At 39.1% G+C, this 20,878-nt stretch overlaps 1 protein-coding gene across 1 annotated transcript in view; it reads left to right on the forward strand.

Annotated features, from left to right (window-relative positions):
• The first annotated feature begins 484 nt into the window (after window positions 1-484).
• MROH2B (maestro heat-like repeat family member 2B) overlaps window positions 485-20,878 on the forward strand; it is a 76,649-nt gene continuing 56,255 nt past the window's right edge. The window contains exons 1-11 of the mRNA XM_010853719.1: window positions 485-2,685; window positions 3,864-3,925; window positions 5,947-6,057; window positions 7,297-7,456; window positions 8,553-8,651; window positions 12,025-12,179; window positions 16,270-16,410; window positions 16,775-16,867; window positions 16,956-17,025; window positions 18,645-18,758; window positions 19,657-19,730. Of these exons, the coding sequence (XP_010852021.1) occupies window positions 2,658-2,685; window positions 3,864-3,925; window positions 5,947-6,057; window positions 7,297-7,456; window positions 8,553-8,651; window positions 12,025-12,179; window positions 16,270-16,410; window positions 16,775-16,867; window positions 16,956-17,025; window positions 18,645-18,758; window positions 19,657-19,730 (1,107 nt within the window). The 5' untranslated portion in view covers window positions 485-2,657. The remainder of the gene's footprint in view (window positions 2,686-3,863; window positions 3,926-5,946; window positions 6,058-7,296; window positions 7,457-8,552; window positions 8,652-12,024; window positions 12,180-16,269; window positions 16,411-16,774; window positions 16,868-16,955; window positions 17,026-18,644; window positions 18,759-19,656; window positions 19,731-20,878) is intronic.

Here is a 20,878-nt window from a genome sequence, read left to right on the forward strand (position 1 = left end):
GTGAACTATACTGGACATCATTCTTTAGTTGTTATTGCTTCCTACAAGAAGAAAAAGCAAAGAAAGGGGAAGAGAAACAAGAGACAGAAGAGAGACCAGAGAGGAGGAAAGGAGCAAAAAGAGGACAAGAGGGAGAGGAGAGAGGAGGAGAGAGGAGGAAAGAAGGAAGGGAAAATAAAAAAGGGGAAATAAAAAGAGGAAAATGGAAACTAAGGCATCTTTAATTTGTCTGTGAAATTACCAACTCGTATTTCTTGCCCTTCTGGGTGCTAGAGTACTAGGGATTAGGCTTATATCATGAAACTAACAAAAATTCAGAGCCTAAATTTCATTTTTGATATCTTTTATAAGATTCAATATTTCATTTAAAGAACAAAAGGATTTGTGTTAAGGTTTAAGGAATTGTGCTCTATAATGAAACCATTAAAACCACAAAAATTTAAAATTTGATTTTCATAAAATTTTAATTTCTATAATATTTTTATATTATTTTCACATATCTATTCTCACATAGCCTTATATTTTTCCTTTACTGCCTTATTAATATCCTTGTCCAATAACACTGCATTTGGGAACATAGTGCTCCCATAGTACACATAGGGTTGAGTGGTATCATTTGACAAGTCACACTGAAAGGGGATGGTTACACCATACCCAGAGAGACACCCTAGTTCTTTAGCAAGGTGAACATCAACTCCCCTGCAATCAAACATCTAGAAACAATACATCATTAATTAGCACATGCCATCCCATTAGCTTTGAGAATTAGGGTTTAGGATGCTACTAGGGCTTCAGAGAAATCAAACCCATATTGTGCTAGTCTAGCACAAAAAGTAGGAAATAATAGGAAAATGACTTTTTTTTTTAATATATCTGCAACACTACTTTATGAAAAGAGAGATCTATGAGTAAATTGCTTTATCTGAAAGAACATTTAACAAAAAGTTGTTTTGATTGCCCTGATGAATAAATTACAAAGCCAGTATAAATCAATCATCTCCTAACTTCCCTAATCTCTGTGAAATCAATAAAATCTTTATGTAGAGACACTCAAAAAAATCATTTGCCACCATTCATGAAAAGAATAAGAAATTGATTGTAACAATCAGCTGAATCACTGTCTTAGTATTGATTCTGTTTCACAGTGTTCTTTAAGATTCTAAAAGCACATCATTTCTAACATTTTCATTTCGCTATAAGACATTAAGAGATTCCGGTTTCCTCTCATCACCTCATCACCTCTCTGACCCACTAATTCTTAGCCTATCCTCCAATGGGTGAGTGAGTCATTGTTCTGAAGATGAGCAGCTGCTATTCTCACCAAAACACAATGAAGAGCCTCCAAGTAAGTGCTAAATTTTCAATTATCCACTAATGGGTGATTGCACAAAGATCTTGGCAAGTGCTTCTCAGACTTTAGTAGACCTAAGAATCAGTTAGGGTACTCATTAAAAATACAAATTGCAAGCCCCTTTGTAATTTACCAGGTATGAGGTGTCCCTGAAGGATGGACATTTTTAAATAAGGACAACAGGTGATTCCTGATATAACACACTTGTGAACCACACTTTGAGAAACAGTGATGCTGACTTGGGAAGCTGAAAATGCTTCTAATCACCAGCCTACTGAAGACCTCTACAACAGATCCAGAGTGAAAATACCTATAAGAAGGACAATGAATCCAAAGGTTTAGGCCAAAGCACCCAGCCTTGGAATCTGAAATATCCTTAATGAAGGGAAGATAGCTGGAGAAGCAACAGAAGCTGAGACTTGTCCTGGGCCCCTCTCCTCAGCCCCTTTCACACTCAGACCTACAGACTGCTGGTACCCCACTCCCACTTCCTCTGACATCTACCACCTTAACATACAATCTGGACATACACTGAAAGTTGTGAATAGATTTAAGTTTGCCGGTGCGTGGAGAACAGACTGAAGTACTAGTAAAGTTGAAAGTGTTATAGCCAAGAGATCTGGATAAAGAATGACTTGAAAATAAGAAGAGAGAATGAAGTCAGAGGAAAAAAGCCTGAGCCTGGAGTGAGGGCAGTATCCAGATGAAGTCAGTGACAGAGGGGATGGGGAGGGAGGCTGAGAAGGTCTGGGCTCTTCTGCTGTCAGTTGGACATTCCATTCAACTGCCCGTGGTGGGCATTCCAGTCCACTGACCATGCCTAGTTTGTGTGACTGACTTTCACCAGGTAGAACAATCAACAAGGTCACCATAAAATTTTGACCAACACCAGGCCAGTAAAGTGACCACTGAAAACAATTTCCAAATTTGTAATCAATGGACCCACGTTTAAGGAGAAGAACTCCTTTGGTCTACCAAAATGGTTTGAGTTTCAGTCTCTAATTTCTTCCTTCTCAGATACTCTGGTCTCCACCAAAAGGACACTATTTGGTGAGATGAAGCCATTTTGTTGGTCAGCAGGAGCTCAGAAGCAAGAAAATGTCCCAGTGGTAGAATACAGCATCATCTTCCTCAGCAGCAGCCCATCACTGGAAGTTTCCAGAGCATTGTGCCAATCGAGTGGTGGACGGACTTTCATTTAGAGACCCTTATGTGAGAAAATTGCAAACCTGTTTCTTGGACTTGTTAGCCTTACTGTTTCTGATACTTAGGTCCTGTCTCTTAGAGAGCCTGAAACAGCCAAGACATGGCTGAGGACATGGAGGAATCTGCAGGTAAGCGTCACTGGACCCTGAGGAGTTAGATATTTTGTGTCTGTGTGACCATATACATATGGTGGGGAATAGTGAGCATGATTTAGGGAGATCTGTACACCCGAAAGGTTTTATGAAAAATTATATTAAAGTAAGATTGTTTTTCTCCACTCTCCTTTCATTCCAAAATAATAAAAATCACCAGATTATAAATTATAATTATAAAGGACCAGTGAAGGACTGGGAGCCTGAGAGATGATTGTGTTTTACCTCTTTAAAAACGTATAGTCTATTTGAAGAGAAAGTGCCTACAACACAAAGGCAATTTCTTGTTTAATCTTCAGTGCTGGCAGAGTCCTTTGGAAATATTCTGCTTTGCCAAAAACGACTGTATGAAAGGGTGATGTTGTTTGATTTGGAGGCTTATGGAAAATCATTACATCCAAAAGGATCCCTCCTACCAACTTGCCGTGTGGTATGAAATTTCTCAGTTCCCTTGACTCAAATATGTCTTTTCAGTTTTCCAACGTGCTTTATTCAAATAATGCCTGGAATGTGCAAGTCAAAAATATTTGGATCATTTTTAGAAAAGAACAAGGTTGCATGAGCATGATACCAGAAGAGCTGGCAGGCCCAGAAGGGAAGTCAGAGAAAAAGAGGATGTGAATAAATAGGATGGAGGGGAGCATGGAGGAAGGAGGTAGAAAATAACCAGCTCTATCACACTCCTGCCTTCCCCTACTCAAGTCAGGCATAAGGGGCTCAGTTCATGGAATCTGAGAGGGGAGCCTTGCTGAAGAGGATATAGAGTGATACCTACATGACTGGAGGGATTAATTGGGACATAGCATCTTCTGTCTTCCCCTACGTGTTTAATTTAGGTTTTGAAGAAAAAATACAAAGCATCTTCTATTGTCAAGTATATGAAATATACATGACACTGTTCCTGCCATCAAAGAGCTGGCAGTCAAGAGGGAAGAGGAGAAAAGTAGGAGGAAGGGAGAGAGGGAGAGAGAAAACAAAGGGAGAGAGAAGGAAAGAAGAAGAGAGAGGAGAGAGACAGAGAAGAGAAAGAGAAGGAGAGAGAAGTGAACACTGCAAAGTAATTAACAGGAGGGCATTTCAGCATTTTTTTTTTTTATGTTTACAATGTTGTATTGGTTTTTGCCATATTTAATTCTTTTCCCATCCATTTTTAGAGATTTTGGGAGATATTAACCTCACTCTTGGCATGCTGAACAAGGAAGATAATATTAGCAAGGTAAGGAAAAGAGAGAAAAATCTCTTCCCCATTCACTTTTTCTAGTCCAGTTATTGCAACATTTCATCTGCATCATTCTTTGCTTCAACTTCTTCTTTTCTTTCTGGCTTCTTAAGTGGTATTCAGTTTTTCAGAAAACGCACTTTCATGGAAGTCATTTTAATGTTTCCACCATGACACTTGGCATTTGAGGATTCAGAGTATCCGGTTGTAGAAGCTAGCAAAAGAATGTCCCCTTCCATAACCTTATGCAGATAGATGTGGAAAGAGGGGGATGCCAGAGTCACAACCACGTGGGTTAGAGCCTACTCCTGTGTACTCTGAGGGTTAGCAGACATTTTTTGGTGCGGACCAAATGTTTTATGAATGTTTTGGACAGGACCAAATGACCTGCAAGGAATTTGAGGGCTCCTATGAGAAAATTCCCAAACATCAAACCAGTCAATCCTAAAGGAAATCAACCCTGAGTATTCACTGGAAGGAATGAGGCTGAAGCTGAGGCGCCAGCACTTTGGCCACCTCTTGGGAAGAACCGACTCACTGGAAAAAATCCTGATGTTGGGAAAGATTGAAGGCAGGAGAAGGGGGCGACAAAGGATGACCGGTGTGTCCATCATGGACTCAATGGACATGCGTTTGAGCAAACTCCGGGAGACACTGAAGGACAGGTGTGCTGCAGTCCATGGGGTCGCAGAGAGAAGGACAGCGCTTAGCGACAGAACAGCGAACAACAGCAACGACCCATCTGTATGCTATTCCACAAATAGAGATAAATTTCTCTGAGATTTGAAGGTTTTTCTGGCTTCAATAACCTTTCGTAAAATAACAATGCTATCTTTCATAGAACACTTATCTAGGGCACTTGATTCTTTCCAAACAATAATGCATTGTATTATGCTCACTCCTCACAACTTTGTGATATAGGTGTTGTTATTTCCATTTGACAGCTAAGAAAAGTGAGGCCCAGAGAAGTAACATGCTTGAGAATAGTAGACAAGCCCATTTGATTCCAAAATAATGCTCCTAATCATTATTCAGTGTAACCTCCCTGTGAAGGGCGGTGCCTACACCTTTATCTCTTAATCCAGTGGTTCTCAACCCTGACTCCGTATTAGAATCCTGTATGCAAAGTGAGTTATCTCACGCCTTAAACACAGGCATAGTACCTCAAGGTAACATGCCTGAGGCTCTTGGAGATTTCAGAAGACCAGTCTCTCATCTTCCAAAGGCCTTGTGGCCATCTAAGAGATTGAGAAGAGCCCTCACACACAACATCTGCTCAAGCCATGTAGTTCCCAGAGGCTGCAGCTCTGTGGAAAGGAGTTCACAACTTCTCCTCCACAAAGGCACAGATGAAATAAGGGCTTACAAATCCCCTTTAGGAACAAGTTGCATAACTTCCAGCCTCTTTGGGAATGACATCATATTCCTTAATGCTATAGGTGCTCTTTGGTAGTAAAAGCAACAATTAGGGTGATGGGCATTTCCATTGCCCTGAGGGCCCTACAACAGAGGATTTCGAGAGACTTTAGTATGTCAAGTGACCCATTCCTGCCTTCAGTTAGATACTGCCTTAGAAATATGGTCATATTAAAACAGGTTTTAGAATGAACTTCACTTTACCCATAAGCCTTTGATTCCTAAAGATGCATATTATGTTAAGTGCATGTGTGCTCAGTCATGCTCACTTCTTTGCTACACCATGGACTGTAGCCTGCCAGGCTCCTCTGACCTTGGAATTTTCCAGGCAAGTATACTGGAATGGGTTGCCATTTCCTACTCCGGGGAATTTTCTGGACCCAGGGACCGAACCCACGTGTCTTGGGTCTCCCGCATTGGCAGGCAGATTCTTTACCACTGTGCCATCTGGGAAGCCTATATTATGTTAAGGAAGCCTCAATTAGGATATATAAAATCTCGTAGATACTTTGCTTAGTTTAATGGTATTATTCATCTGGATATATTCTGACTCTTTTAGTTTTGCAACTCAAATTTCTGTGTATAACTTTGTGTGTTCACAGGAAGACATTTATGGTCATCTCGCTTCCATTATTCAGAATACCGACATCTTGGATGATGCAATTGTCCAAAGGTTGATTTATTATGCTTCTAAGGACATGAGAGATGACAATGTAAGTTTTATCCTTAATGATGCATCAGTGTCAGGGCCAGTAACAGGTCTTTATGTGACGCAACTGCACCCATGTAGACATCCATAAACATTTTTTACATCACTACAAGGACCATAGATCACTTCTATTTGTTTTTCATGGTAACCTGGATATTATTTACCCCATCACAGATGAGGAAACCAAGGTAGAGCTTCGAAAAGTTTTAGAAGTAATATCCCATTCACTTTTAGGTGAGGAAATTGGTGCTTAGAGAGATTGTTTGCAAAGTAACACAGCTATCTATCAACAGAATGAATAAACTAGAACCCAAATTTCTTCATTCCCATGTGAATTCCTATCTCTTCATATGCCTAATTGTCCATGTATACTAGGCATTGTGTCTGAAAAATTATTTGTAGAAGTAGTTTGAGTCTTACATCATTTCCTTCCAGAAAGGATTTTCACTTGTTTATCTGCCGAGGCACAAGCAATCTAATTTCAAGGCTTGGGATTTTTCTGGGCAACTTCCGTAACTCAAGGTTGGACTCTAGTCCCAGGAGAGCCAATTTAACCTCCCATATGAACGCAGCTCTTAAAACATAGGATGACCAGGGTCTCGCTCTTGGTTGGCCCTGAATTCTGACTATTGTCCCGAAAAGCTGCAACGCAGTCCCAAAGGCAAAATTCACATCTCTGGATTTCCAGTCTTGTCCAGATTTCAATTCAGTAATTCATTCCACCTTATATTGTGATTGTCTTTGATGTTTCTATGAGTATATTTTTTAATATCTTGCCCAGCACTTTTTCTTTTCCTCAGCAGGAAAGTGGATCAAATTGACTTCATTCACCATTACCAAAAGCAAAGGCCCCTCCAAATATCTCCAACATTAAGGATAATTAGATCAGGACAATACTAAAACTCAAAGCTCTGGACTCCCAGCCCATTTTTCTTTCTCCATTCCCTTCAGTAATTCATATAACTTAAACGTAAATCTTAAGTTCATGGTACCTGATTAATTAGCTAGAAAATATGCATTGCCTTGAGTTTACAAGAACTCTATGAAAACCTGGCTTTGAGAAGCTTTTGAATCACATCAGCTTCCCAGCTGCTGACATCTACCCTAGAGTCTTCCACACAGGGTTTGTAACAGCCTATTCTCCCTCGATTGAAAAGGTAGAGAACTTATAAACATTATGTCAACTATTTCCCCTCTGCTGATTCATGCTGGCTGTTATTGTTATCTTCCTTTTCTTCTTCAGATCCTCAGAGAAATCAGAATGCTAGCTGGGGAGGTATTGGTGTCTCTTGCTGCACATGACTTCAACTCTGTAATGTATGAAGTACAAAGTAACTTCAGGATTCTGGAGCTACCAAACGAGTTCGTTGTGCTTGCCCTGGCTGAACTGGCAACCAGCTACGGTACGGAGGGAATAGCCTCCACATTTTCCCTGGGAAACCATCATTTTAATTGTCTAAACCCAAATGGGAGCAAACAGCAGAGGGGGAGTGTCTCTCCTACTTCCTTCGGTACTAAAGAAATACTGACCCGTTTGGGCTGCTGTTTGTGAGCTTGGATGGGCCTGCCCTCCAGCCATGGGTCCACGCTGCTCTGAATTTGGCTGGACTCTTTCTCCCACCTTCACCTCTCCTTTCATCTGGCCTTGTGTTTGCAGAAGCACATTTTCCACAAGGCATACTCTGCAAACCACTCAACTCTTACATGAAGTAAGGGTTTCCTAGGATGCTTTTTTCTTTATTTAACATATTTATTTATTTATTTAGCATATCACCTGTGCTAGGCCCTGTGGATACAGGCAAGTTCTGGTGGGAGGGATGAACATTAACAAAATAATTATCCAAAGTAATTGCTAAGAAGCAACAGGTACAGACAAACTAATAGAAAGCACCTTATTTTAAGGTGCTCTAACTACAGTAAGTCTGCCAGATGTGACTGAGTTCCATTCCAAGAGCGTGTTTGTAAGTCCAGTTTGTTCGTTCAGTCCAACAAAGTTAGCCTAGCATGGTCGGCTGTATAGTACTGTACTGTAATAGGTTTATAATAATTTTCACACAAATAATACATTAAAAATGAACACAAAATATGGAGAAAATATTTTAATCCTACTGTACAGTACCTTGAAAAGTACAGTAATCCCAAGCTACATCACCACAGCTTTTGTGCTTGCTTCCAGACATGATGGGCTTGGAACAAAAACGATGTACTTCTGTATTGTCTACAGTACTGAACGGTAAAGAACATGTCTACTTGCACATGACATTGTATACCAGACACGTGAACTAACGTATGAGACTGGATAGGCAATTGCACATTCTCATCTTTGAAAGTTTGCAACTTGAAGATTCATATGAAGGAGACTTACTGTACAGGCTGGCATTGGGGGGTGGGCATGGGGCAGAATGGCTTCCCACCACACCTCATCTGCTTTGAAATGCTTGTTAACTGATGATGGTTTGGGGAGCTGTGACAGAAATTCCTCTTGTGCCCTTCCTGCAGTGTCCCAGAGTATTCCCTTCATGATGATGACCCTGCTCACCATGCAAACCATGCTCAGGCTGACCGAGGAGGAGAGGATGAAAGGTGCTTTCTGCGTTGGTGGGTATCCTTGCGGTTTCCCCTTTATTAAGACCAGACTATAAGTGGAGCAAATGTCTTATTTTTCCTTTTACTCGTGTCCTTTCTAGTAGTAGTATCTACCATTTACTGAGGGCCTTCCACATGGAAGGCCTTCTGCCAGGAGTTTCCCCTATCAATCCTCACTGCAATTCTACAAAGTACTATTAGCCCATTTTACATATGAGAAACTGAGGGTCAAGGGAGTTACGTGATTTTCTCTCAAAGTCATGACAGTCAATGTGATGGAGAGGTGGCATTCAGATCTATATGACCACCCAGTCCATCTTCTTTCCACTGTCCTACATAATCAGTTTCTACTAGTCTCCTTTTTCAACTGGACCACACTTTCCCTAGTGATTATGAGATCTTACTAGCTCTTCAGTTCAGTTCAGTTCAGTTCAGTCGCTCAGTCGTGTCCGACTCTTTGCAACCCCATGAATCGCAGCACGCCAGGCCTCCCTGTCCATCACCAACTCCCAGAGTTCACTCAGACTCACGTCCATCGAGTCAGTGATGCCATCCATCCATCTCATCCTCTGTCCTCCCCTTTTCCTCCTGCTGCCAATCCCTCCCAGCATTAGGATCTTTTCCAATGAGTCAACTCTTCACATGAGGTGGCCAAAGTATTGGAGTTTCAGCTTTAGCATCAGTCCTTCCAATGAACACCTAGGACTGGTCTCCTTTAGGATGGACTGATTGGATCTTCTTGCAGTCCAAGGGACTCTCAAGAGTCTTCTCCAACACCACAGTTCAAAAGCATCAATTCTTCAGCTCAGCTTTCTTTATAGTCCAACTCTCACATCCATACATGACCAACCATACATGACCAAGGCTATGGAAAAACCACTAAATGGACCTTTGTTGGCAAAGTAATGTCTCTGCTTTTCAATATGCTATCTAGGTTGGTCATAACTTTTCTTGCAAGGAGTAAGCGTCTTTTAATTTCATGGCTTCAGTCACCATCTGCAGTGATTTTGGAGCCCAAAAAGATGGGCTAAATTTTGGTATCTCTTTGTAATGAAATATTGTGAAAATGATAAGTAAATAATCTAATAAAAGCACAAGCAATCATAAAATCAAGGAAAATGGGTATACAAACTATGATCACAAGTCCCTTCTACCCCAAAACTGAAAGACATCTATAGTAATCAACAGTCTGCAGAGAATGGCATGCCCTTCAGTTCCTGGAAAAAGCATTCTCTGAACAATAAGAGGTTTCTTGGATGAGTCTGAAGACCTGAACTCTCTCCTCTGATGAGTCACTGAGCCATCAGGTGATTCTGTTCTTCTCTCAACCTCAATTTCACCTCTTAAAACAACAAATGAAGTGACTGCTGAGATTCCTTCCACCACTGACATCTCTGTGACTAATATTTTATAGTATTTTAAGGCCCATGCTGTCAGAAATGTCTTCTTTACTTATCATCCAAGTCTTCTCTGTTCTATTTTGCCTGTTTTTTCTTATCTGTCCTTAGTGAAGGTAAGATTTGTACGTGATAAATATTGAGAATTTACTATCTACCTGGGTACTGCCATGGGTATTTTTAGATTATTCTTTCATTTAACCCTCACAGTTACTACATTGAGCGGATAACAATTTCAGTTCATTTTACAGATGAGAAATTGAAGCTTAGAAAGGTTAAACAGCTTGCCTGCAATCACATAGCCAATACTTGACAGAGACAAGATGTGAAGTATGACAGTCTAAGTCAAGGACTCAAACTACTATACTAGATTTGCAGTTTTCAATATTTTTTTATTTTCCCTATTTATCATCACAGTTAACATTGTGTTCCAGCAAAACAACATTTGGTGCCTCTAAGTGCATTTCTACCTCCAGTATTAATAACCAAGAAGGTAAAAGAAAATAAAATCAGAAATCACAATGCAATGAATAAGGGAATTCTTATCTGTGTATTATAAAGTTATCTAAGTGCTCTTTGGTCCTAAAACAACTTTTGTCTGACTGCCAGTTAAGGTTAAATGTCTATACTATAAAGAAAATATATACAATTTAATAGCCATCCACCTAGCTGTGCAATCAATCAGCAAAGAAACAGATGTTGTGTTTGTTGTTTCAGAATACAAACAAATAAGGTATGTATACCACAAGCAGATTTGAGAAAATGTAACATCACTTTTCACTTTCATGCATTGGAGAAGGAAATGGCAACCCACTCCAATGTTCTTGCCTGGAGAATCCCAGGGACGGAGGAGCCTGATGGGCTGCCGTCTATGGGGTCGCACAGAGTCGGACATGACTAAAGCGACTTAGCAGCAGCAGCAGCAGCAACATGAGATTACATGAGAGAGTCTGGAGGGGGAGGAATAAACCAATAAATGACCAGTTCTAAAGCTAAGGTACTCGGCGTCTTTTCCATAGTATTGTGTGACATATCCTTGAGAGAGTAAACTATAATTTTTTACTATCTAACACAAGGAATAGTATGAGGAGCTGAAGGAAAAAACAATTATGTAATGACTTGATGCAAATATATACAATATATTGCAGGCTCAAAATTTTTAAGTTTTATTAAAGTAAAATGTACATGGAGAAAAACATAATTACCATAAGTATACAAAGAGCTGAGTTGTCACAAAGTCAGCCATCCATTTGACCTCCACTCAGGTTAAACCTTTGGACATTACTAGCTCCTTAGAGGCCCCCTTCATCTTTTTTCCCAATCATCACCCTCTCCATCCTCTCCAAGAGTAACCACGGTTGTGGATTCTAACACCACAGGTTAACTTTGCCTGTTTGTGAGATTCATGCATGTTGTTTTGGGTCCATGGAGTCCATTTTCACCTCTGTTTACAGTTACACGTCTATATGATAGTTTTTCCATCCTGCCTGTTTACAAATAATTTGGATTGTTTTTTGTATGAATCTGTTACCAAAACGTGAATAGAAACATTCTTGTACAAGTTTTTAGTGCCTATATGTATGCGTATCTAAGGGCTGTATACCTTAGAGCAGAATTTCTGAGTCCAAGATAAAGCACGTTCAAGTTTGGTTGATAATGTCAAACCTTTCTCTAAAGTGTTTGCAGCAGTTCATACTCTCACTAGCAAAATGTCAAAATACCAGCTGTACCTTAGTCTTGTCAATACTTGACAATGACTGTCTGAAATGATAGCAATTCCCGATGGTATGTTGCAGTATCTCATTATGGTTTTAATTTACATTTCACTAAAGTGGCTGGAGCACTTTTTTATAAATTCATTTGGTACTGTCATAGATTTTATAGAAATTAATACACATTTGTTAATCATCAGTATGCTCTTCTCAGATTACATTATGGCCCATCCCCTCTTGATACTTTTCTCAGTCTGTGGTTGTTTTTAAATGCAGCCCTGGAGAAGTTCAGCAGAGCCATTTACAAGTATGTCAACCACTGGAGAGATTTCCCCTATCCCAGATTGGATGCCAACCGTCTCTCTGACAAGATCTTCATGCTGTTCCGGTATATCATGGACAAGTGGGCCTCCACGACCTCGCCCACGCAAGTGAGTGGGGCTCAGTATGACTCCAGCTAGCTCTCCTCACATCCCGATTGAACTTCCTCTTCTCTTTTTAACATGATAATTCATCTTAGTTCTTTTGGAAAGTGATGGGTTGTATTTTATCTGGTTTATTAAGTCTTTTGTTTTTCCTGTTTCAAATCACTATTTACTCGTTTGTTTCAACTAATATTTGTTGAGTCCCCATGACATGTCAGATATCATGCCACATACTGGAGATACAGCAGAGATTAAACAGACCCAAATCTCCATTCTCATGGAACTGACATGCCTATGTGTGGAGAGAACAATAAATAACTAAAATGAGCAAAATATATGGAATGTTAGCTATATCATAACCCATATTTGGACTGAATCACTGATTAGGAAAAACACCAGTCCACAGAAATTTGCTGTGTCTATGACTATCACAATGAATTAAAATGACATCCAAAGAATGAGACTGACCATTTCATAATAGTGTAATGCCTTATAAAGAATAGATTACAAAGTTCATTCATATATATAATCCCATGCTGCTGCTGCTGCTGCTGCTGCTGCTAAGTCGCTTCAGCGTGTCCGACTCTGTGCAACCCCATAGACGGCTGCCCACCAGGCTCCCCCGTCCCTGGGATTCTCCAGGCAAGAACACTGGAGTGGGTTGCCATTCCCTTCTCCAATGCATGAAAGTGAAAAATGAAAGTGAAGTCGCTAAGTCGCGTCCGACTCTTAGTGACCCCATGGACTGCATCTCATCCTAATCTTGCTTAATTGCTATAATTTTTTAAGTAAGCTAACTTATATTTTATTTCTTTATTGCTATATTATAAAAGATTTAACATTTAGCTACCTTCTTTAGTTTCTTTTTTATATTTTGAGCTATTATTTTTTTTAACATGCTGGGATGGTGAAATCATTAGCGAACATGAAATTTTTAAAATACTCTGTAGAGGTCTTTTATGGAAGCCACTTGAAAAGCAAAATGCAATTCAAATTTGCTCACTACAAGAGTTAGGCAAGTAATAAGAAGGTGCACAAAGTAATAAGAGCACAGGGAGAGAAACACTTAACACCCAATGAGTACTAGAAAGGCCGTGACACTAGAACTGAGCTTGCAGCCTATGAAGTCATTTACTGCTGAGGAGATGCAGTCACTAAAGAGGGGAAAACTCACTGAAGCATAGGTTGGAGATGGGATAACGTGGCACTTGAGTGAGTTAAGTGGGAGGAGGGGAAGTAGGGTGAGGAAAGTGAATATAAACAGGCAGAAACAAAAGAAACCCAAATGGTGATCTTGGCCAACAGAATAAAGAGCCTTGATTTCTACAGAGGATGTTTTTTAAGAAATAAGAAAACTTGGAAGGACTTAAGAAGAATGAGATCTTAGAAACTAAGGAGTGATTTTCAAAAAGCAAAGGCAGATCTACAGAGGCCATTGTTATGGTGCTCAAATAAGGAAAATCTTGAAACATGTCCACTGCATGGAAATGTGGTAGAACCACCTCTCAGCTGACATACAGTCTTAAGTGAAATCAATGGTTATTGTTATTAGCCACTAAGCTTTTTAAAATTTATTAATTTTTTAATTGGCGTATAATTGCTTTACAATGTTGTGTTAGCTTCTGCTGTATAATAACGTGAATCAGATATGTGTATGTATATACCCCCTCCCTCTTGAACCTCTCTGCCAGCCCATCCCACCCCTGTAGGTCATCCCAGAGCCCTGAGCTGAGCTCCCTGTGCTATACAGCAGCTTCTCAAAAGCTATCTGTTTTATGCAAGGTTGTGTCTATATGTCTATGCTCGTCTCTCAATCCATCCAATTCTGTCCTTCCCCCATTGTGCCCACAAGTCTGTTCTCTACATCTGCATCTCAATTCCTGTCCTGCAAATAGGTCCATTGGCACCATTTTTCTAGATTCCAAGTATATGTGTTAATATACAATATTATTGCATTGTATATTACAATATACAATATGCAAAGAGTTTTGCTCTTTCTGACTTACTTCACTCTGCATGACAGACTCTAGGTTCATCCACATCACTACAAATGACACAATTTTATTCCTTTCTGTGACTGCCACTAACTTTTGAGATGGTTTGCTCTATAGGAAAAATTAGCTAATAGATAAAAATTATATAATATTAGGTAGAGAAAGCAGAATATAGAACTATAGATTAAAGAATGATGTCAGTTTCTAAGAAATTAAAATACATAGAGAAAAAGAGAGAAAAGAAAAGGTCAAGTAGAGAAAAAACATATTAAAAACATACCAAATAGTGCCTATCCCTGAGTACTCTGGGCACTATGTTTTCTGCTTCATCCTAATTTTTGTGATTTCTAAATTGTTATCATCAATATACATTACATTTATATTTTGTGCGGGTTCGCTTTTCATGTCATGTGGAAGCCAGAGTATTGTGGACTGAAAAATAAATGGAAGGATATTGGAGAAGGAAATGGCAACCCACTCCAGTGTTCTTGTCTGGAGAATCCCAGGGACGGGGGAGCCTGGTGGGCTGCCGTCTATGGGGTCGCACAGAGTCGGACACAACTGAAGCGACTTAGCAGCAGCAGCAGCAGCAGGGAGTGGAGATAGCAAAGGCAGACCAGTCCTTCAATAAACCTTGATATGCAAGCAAGAAAAGAGAAAGAGAATTGGGTGAGGGTAACAGTGGGGTTGAAGTGATGTGGAATCAAAGAATATTTCATGTCAGGGAGATTTTTAATTTGTTAGTATATTCTCATTAGTTGTATAGCACAGGGAGCTCTACTTAACTCACTGTGGTGACTTGAATGGGAAGGAAGTCCAAAAGAAAGGAGATATACATATGGTTGATCCATCTTGCTGTACAGCAGAAACTAACACGATATTGTAGAGCAACTATGCCCCAATGAAAGTTCATTTAAAAAGAAAAAATCCACGTTGTTTGCAAAATAAACTTATAAGTACATTTTCTAGATTATTGACATTTTAAGCACCATGATGTTTAATAATATTATTCAGAATAATAATAATATTCAGAGGAATACTGAAGAAAATTAAACATTTAATGAAAAAATTTTTAATTAAAAAAAATTTAGTCTGTGGGAACTTGAATAAAATTTGTATCCTACTATTGTGTGAAAATTATTTAAACCTTAATTATGTTGATTGGCTCATGGTGCTTTTCTGATCTACTATATCCTTCTACTTTTCTGTATGTTCTATTAGTTTTTGAGAGTTTAATATTGAAACTCCAATTAAAAATCTTAATTTACTTACTTAAAAAAATAATTGTAATATATAGTGGAACTACATGTAACATTGTTCTGTATTTTCCAAGTCTCCTGCAACTGTGCTATTATCATACTTTCATGATTTAAAAAATAAAGAAAGAGAAAAAGTTTTTAATAAATCTGTTAATATAGTAAAATAAACTGACAATTAGAATGAGATTAAAGAAATAGAGGAGAGGGGCAAACATTGAAATGAGCATAGATATGGATATGGATGTAGATACAAATATGAATATAACTCTTCATACAATGAACACAGTGATCTTAGCTTCAATATTTTTTGAAAAAACCTTGTTTGGTTGAAAGCAGTGAGGAAAGGTTTTTGGAGGTATCTAAAACTCTTCCCGGTATACTGAGAAATGTACAAAAACATAGTGAAATATTTTATTATGTACTTATGTAAAGTATCAGTTCAGTTCAGTTCAGTTCAGTCGCTCAGTCGTGTCCAGCTCCTTGCAACCCCATGAATCGCAGCACGCCAGGCCTCCCTGTCCATCACCAACTCCCGGAGTTCACTCAAACTCACGTCCATCGAGTCGGTGATGCCATCCAGCCATCTCATCCTCTGTCGTCCCCTTCTCCTCCGGCCCCGAATCCCTCGCAGCATCAGAGTCTTTTCCAATAAGTAGTTATTATATATCTTATATTATTAATATATAATTATATATTATACTTTACATAAATTTACTATACTTATGCTTAATATGTATAATATACATAATATACACAAATATAGTATACATAAGTATATTATACTTATGTAAAGTATAATTAAGTATTATACTTTTTCTAAGTACCTGTTTGCTGCCTCTGCAGATTTTGGCCATCATTAAGGCTCACGGCCCCACAGTAAGCTTGCTGCTCCATCGGGAAGACCTCTGTGAATATGCCCTGGGCCAGGTCCCATGGCTCCTTAACCAGTACAAAGACAAAGAGATTGACTTTCACGTCACTCAGGTGAGAGCCACATCAGAGAAACTGATTCCCACGGTTGTCCAAAGATCATCCTGAAGGATGTTCATTCTCAGGAGGGGTTAAGGAACTCAGACATGTTTTGGGGCAGCTGAATTTACATACCTCCCAGGAAATATGAGGTAGAGAAGCAGTAGGCCTCTAAGGTGGCAGACACTCCAGAAAGGAATTCCTGTTCAAGCTGCAGGAGCACTGAACAAGGTAAGGCAGCCAGAATCACTAAAGAAAACGGTAACCACTGGAAGGATAGGGGTATGTTCTCCTCACAACCATGATCATTTGCCTTCCACATTCTGGGCTGTCGCTCCGCAGGCAGGCTCCAGCTAACCTTGGAGAGCTTTTATTCCAGAGTCTAAGACAGATACTGACCGCAGCAGTCCTTTACGATGTCAGCCTTCCGAAGGCCTTGAGGAAGGCCATCTTCATCAATTTACTCCGCCAGGTAAGAAGACCATGCTGTCAAGTCTGTTTTGTTGTCACCAGTTTTCTGTTTCACGTCTAGCCCCTTAATGTTTTTTCTTCTCATTCAGGTGTGCAGAGTTCCAGAGCCTCCAGAAAAAGAAAACGAAACCGAAGCTTCAAACTGTTTCCTCATTCTAGGTAGGACTCAGCATCCAGTGGGCTTTTAATTAAAATGTCTCAGAGGGGTGATGACAAGGATGAAGTGTGAGCAAACTGCCACATTAGTCACTTTCACACATACACACAAAACGTTCCTTTGACTCACGCTATTCTGTTTTTTCATACCCTACCTGTTCTGAGGAGTGCTGTAGGTGGGGTGACCAATTATCCCGATCTGCCCAGGACTGAAGGATTTCCGGGAAATTAGAACTTTCAGTTTTAAAACCAGAAAAGTCCCAGACATATTTTGGATATAAACTTTTTACTGGATATGTGGTTGGCAATTACTTTTCCCATTTCATAGGTTGCCTTTCCATTTTGTTGATGGTTTCCTTTTCTGAGCAGAAGCTTTTTGGTTTGATGGAATCCCACTTGTTGATTTTTGCTTATGTTACCTCTGCTTTTAGAGTCAAATGCAAAAACTCATTGCCGAGACCAGTGTCAAGAAGCTTAGTCTCTATATTTTCTTCTAGAAGTTTTAGAGTTTCAGGTCTTATGTTCAAGTTTTAAATTTATTTTGATTTAATTTGTGTGCATTTGTATTTTTTGAGGTAACAATCAGATTTCTTTCTTTTCCCAGCACCATTCACTGAAGAGACTAATCTTTCTGCATTGTATATATTCCTGGGTCTTTTGTTGAAAATTAATTGACCATATATGCTTGGGTTTATTTCCAAGCAAACCAGTGTGAGTTGGTAACCCTAAGGCTAGGAAATACATTTTTTCTTGGTATTTGTGATTATTAGACACTCTGTCAAACTAATGTTACCCTTTTTTTCTTCCCTGTCAACTCTTGGTATTTATCTCTTATCATTTTCTCCAGCCTTCACTCTCTTTTTTCTTTCACATCACAATCCTGCCCATCACTATGTTAGAATCTACAGCCTGACACAAGTTGCAGAGGAAACACCAAGGTCCCAGGGTAAGGATACAAAACCATGTTCTAATATAGTTTCTCAGGGCAAGGGACAAGAACACCCTATACCTCCCACACCTGCACCCTCTCCAAAATGTGTCATCTCCACTACCTCACTGCATACCTTTCTAGCCTGGCCTAGTTCTCTCCTAATCAGCCCCTCTGTTTTTGTACTTTCCATTTCTCTATGTACCAGCCTAATTAACTACTTCGCTTTATCATTTGCAGCCCAAACCCGTCCACTCTATCCAGACCTTTCTTCAGTTTTACCTGCTTCCTCCCCACCCCCACCAGCTGCACAGCTGGTGAAGCATCACTTTGGTCTTTGCCTCCATGTTCACAAGGCATCCTTCTGTGTCTCTGTCTGTATCTTCTATCCATCTCTTATAAAGACACCAGCTATATTGAATTAATACAACTTCATCTTAACTTGTTTTCTCTACAAAGAACCTAATTTCCAAATAAGGTTACATTCACAGGTATGAACAGAAGTGGGCCTAGCTCTCTTAGGGACCAAACTGTTAAATTCTGTATACTAAAGAAGTATGGGCCTAATAAAATCTGATTACCAACCAAAGGGTGACTTTGACAATTCTCATAGAATGATCATCTTCCCATTCACAAGAATTTTACCTAAGGTGAAAACGAGTTCTTTTGACTCCAGTATTTCTTAAACCCACAGCCCATTCAAACCCTGCAGACCTGATGGATTTTTTTGATGAACAAATGAGAAATAATAATGAAGCCATTCGAATTGGAATCTTGACTTTGTTAAGATCAGCTATCAATGCTGAAGGTAAGAATAGGGATGACACCAGAGTTGTTTCTTTTGCATTAAGAAGCAGATTGAAATCTGTGCACTGTCTCTAATTTGATCCTGTGTCTTTGGGAAGTTTACAGAACATCATATTCAAGTAAAGCTAGGTTTTCTTAGTTGTCTATAATCAATCTACTACTTTTAAATAGGCATTTCCAGTTACCTCTGTTCTTTCATGATATTTATGGATGCAATCAGTAAAGGAATAGAATATTTGAGAATTGAATCTGGAATTGAAAGGAGGTATTGGTTAAGTGGCCCAATAAACTGAGGGTGGGTGTAAGAATGCACAATGTTCTAAAAATTTGTACTTTTAGAAAAGAGAATTTAATGAATTTTCATTTTTCATTCTAAAAACTGTTAATTTTTGCAATTTCAGAATGCATCTTATAATTGATAGCATCTTTAATTATCATTAGCCACTATAGGTTTTCACTCGGTGCAATATAAACTAATGATGCCTCATAAAATTGATACCTTAGGTTCAATAAAATATGATCTTTCATTTTTGTACAACAAAATAATAGTTTTTAAAAAAAAATTCAGTTTGCCCTGTGATTTACTGAAAAATTGGCAAAAGAAACCTGAGGTGGTCTCCAAAATTTAAGGCTAATCCATTAGGTGTGATGTATTGACTGCACTTAAGAATCTAACAATTTAAACAAGGTTAAACAAAGTGTAACAGAGAACCAAAAAAGCAGTCAACATCTATAAAGAGTTGAAAAAGGAGAAGGTAGGAAGGAAGTGAACAATATAAAATGTTAAGGACAAGAGACTTTGAAATTATGTGCCATAACTCTAATCGGTTTTCAACAATTCCAGAATGTACTGTACTCCTACTGAAGCAGGCTTCTCAATTTCTCTTTCTGTCTTTCAGAGCCCAAGCTGAGGGATCATATCACTTCAATTGAAAAAGCAGTCAAAGTCGTCATGGGTGACCTCAGTATTAAAGTAAGAGAATTAATGGGGACTTTTATTTGGATAATGATAGCTTTAGGAGTAAATGAAATAGTTTTGACTCTTTAGGGATGTGCTTATGAGACTGATTTATAAAGAGCTCAGTGACCAATTCTACTTTTAAAAGAACTCCATCTTTCCCTAATAAGATAAACTCTATCAAAGTAAAGTTCTGAAGCACATTCTCAAGGGCTTCTCAGTAGGAAAAAAAAAAAAAGATTTTGGTCTAGAGCATGATTCTGCTATGCTAGTTAAATAGTTTTAAAATTAATTGTTAATTATAAAGATGATACTTCTTCCTCCAAAAATAATAACCCCTGAACCCTATTTTGAGCAGAGATATCCTATTTTCCAGTCAGGGAGCAGCTATAGAAAGTCTTACATGCACAATAGATTTCTCAATATCTCCTGATTATCTGATTAAAGTATTCCATGTTGAAAAAGACATAGAACTTTTATGTGAGAAATTTTTAAAATTAGCAATTATAGTATTATTTTGTATGAAAATTGTATTTTATTTGGATCAAAGCCCTATGCAGAAGCCAATGAAGAGAAGAAAATTCCCCCAGGAGGCTTTGGTCACCAATAACTATGGTTAAAATAATCAAAGCTATGCAATAAATAATAATGGAGTGATTATATTATGTCCAACCTAGATAGCATATTCAAAAGCAGAGACATTACTTTGCCAACAAAGATCCGTCTAGCCAAGGCTATGGTTTTTCCTGTGGTCATGTATGGATGTGAGAGTTGGATTGTGAAGAAGGCTGAGCGCCGAAGAATTGATGCTTTTGAACTGTGGTGTTGGAGAAGACTCTTGAGAGTCCCTTGGACTGCAAGGAGATCCAACCAGTCCATTCTGAAGGAGATCAGCCCTGGGATTTCTTTGGAAGGAATGATGCTAAAGCTGAAACTCCAGTACTTTGGCCACCTTTGGCGAAGAGTTGACTCATTGGAAAAGACTCTGATGCTGGGAGGGATTGGGGGCAGGAGGAGAAGGGGACGACAGAGGATGAGATGGCTGGATGGCATCACCGACTCGATGGACATGAGTCTGAATGAACTCCGGGAGTTGGTGATGGACAGGGAGGCCTGGAGTGCTGCAATTCATGGGGTCACAAAGAGTTGGACATGACTGAACG

Source organism: Bison bison, unplaced genomic scaffold, assembly GCF_000754665.1.
Source record: "Bison bison bison isolate TAMUID 2011002044 unplaced genomic scaffold, Bison_UMD1.0 scf7180017864331, whole genome shotgun sequence".
Classification (NCBI taxonomy): domain Eukaryota; kingdom Metazoa; phylum Chordata; class Mammalia; order Artiodactyla; family Bovidae; genus Bison; species Bison bison.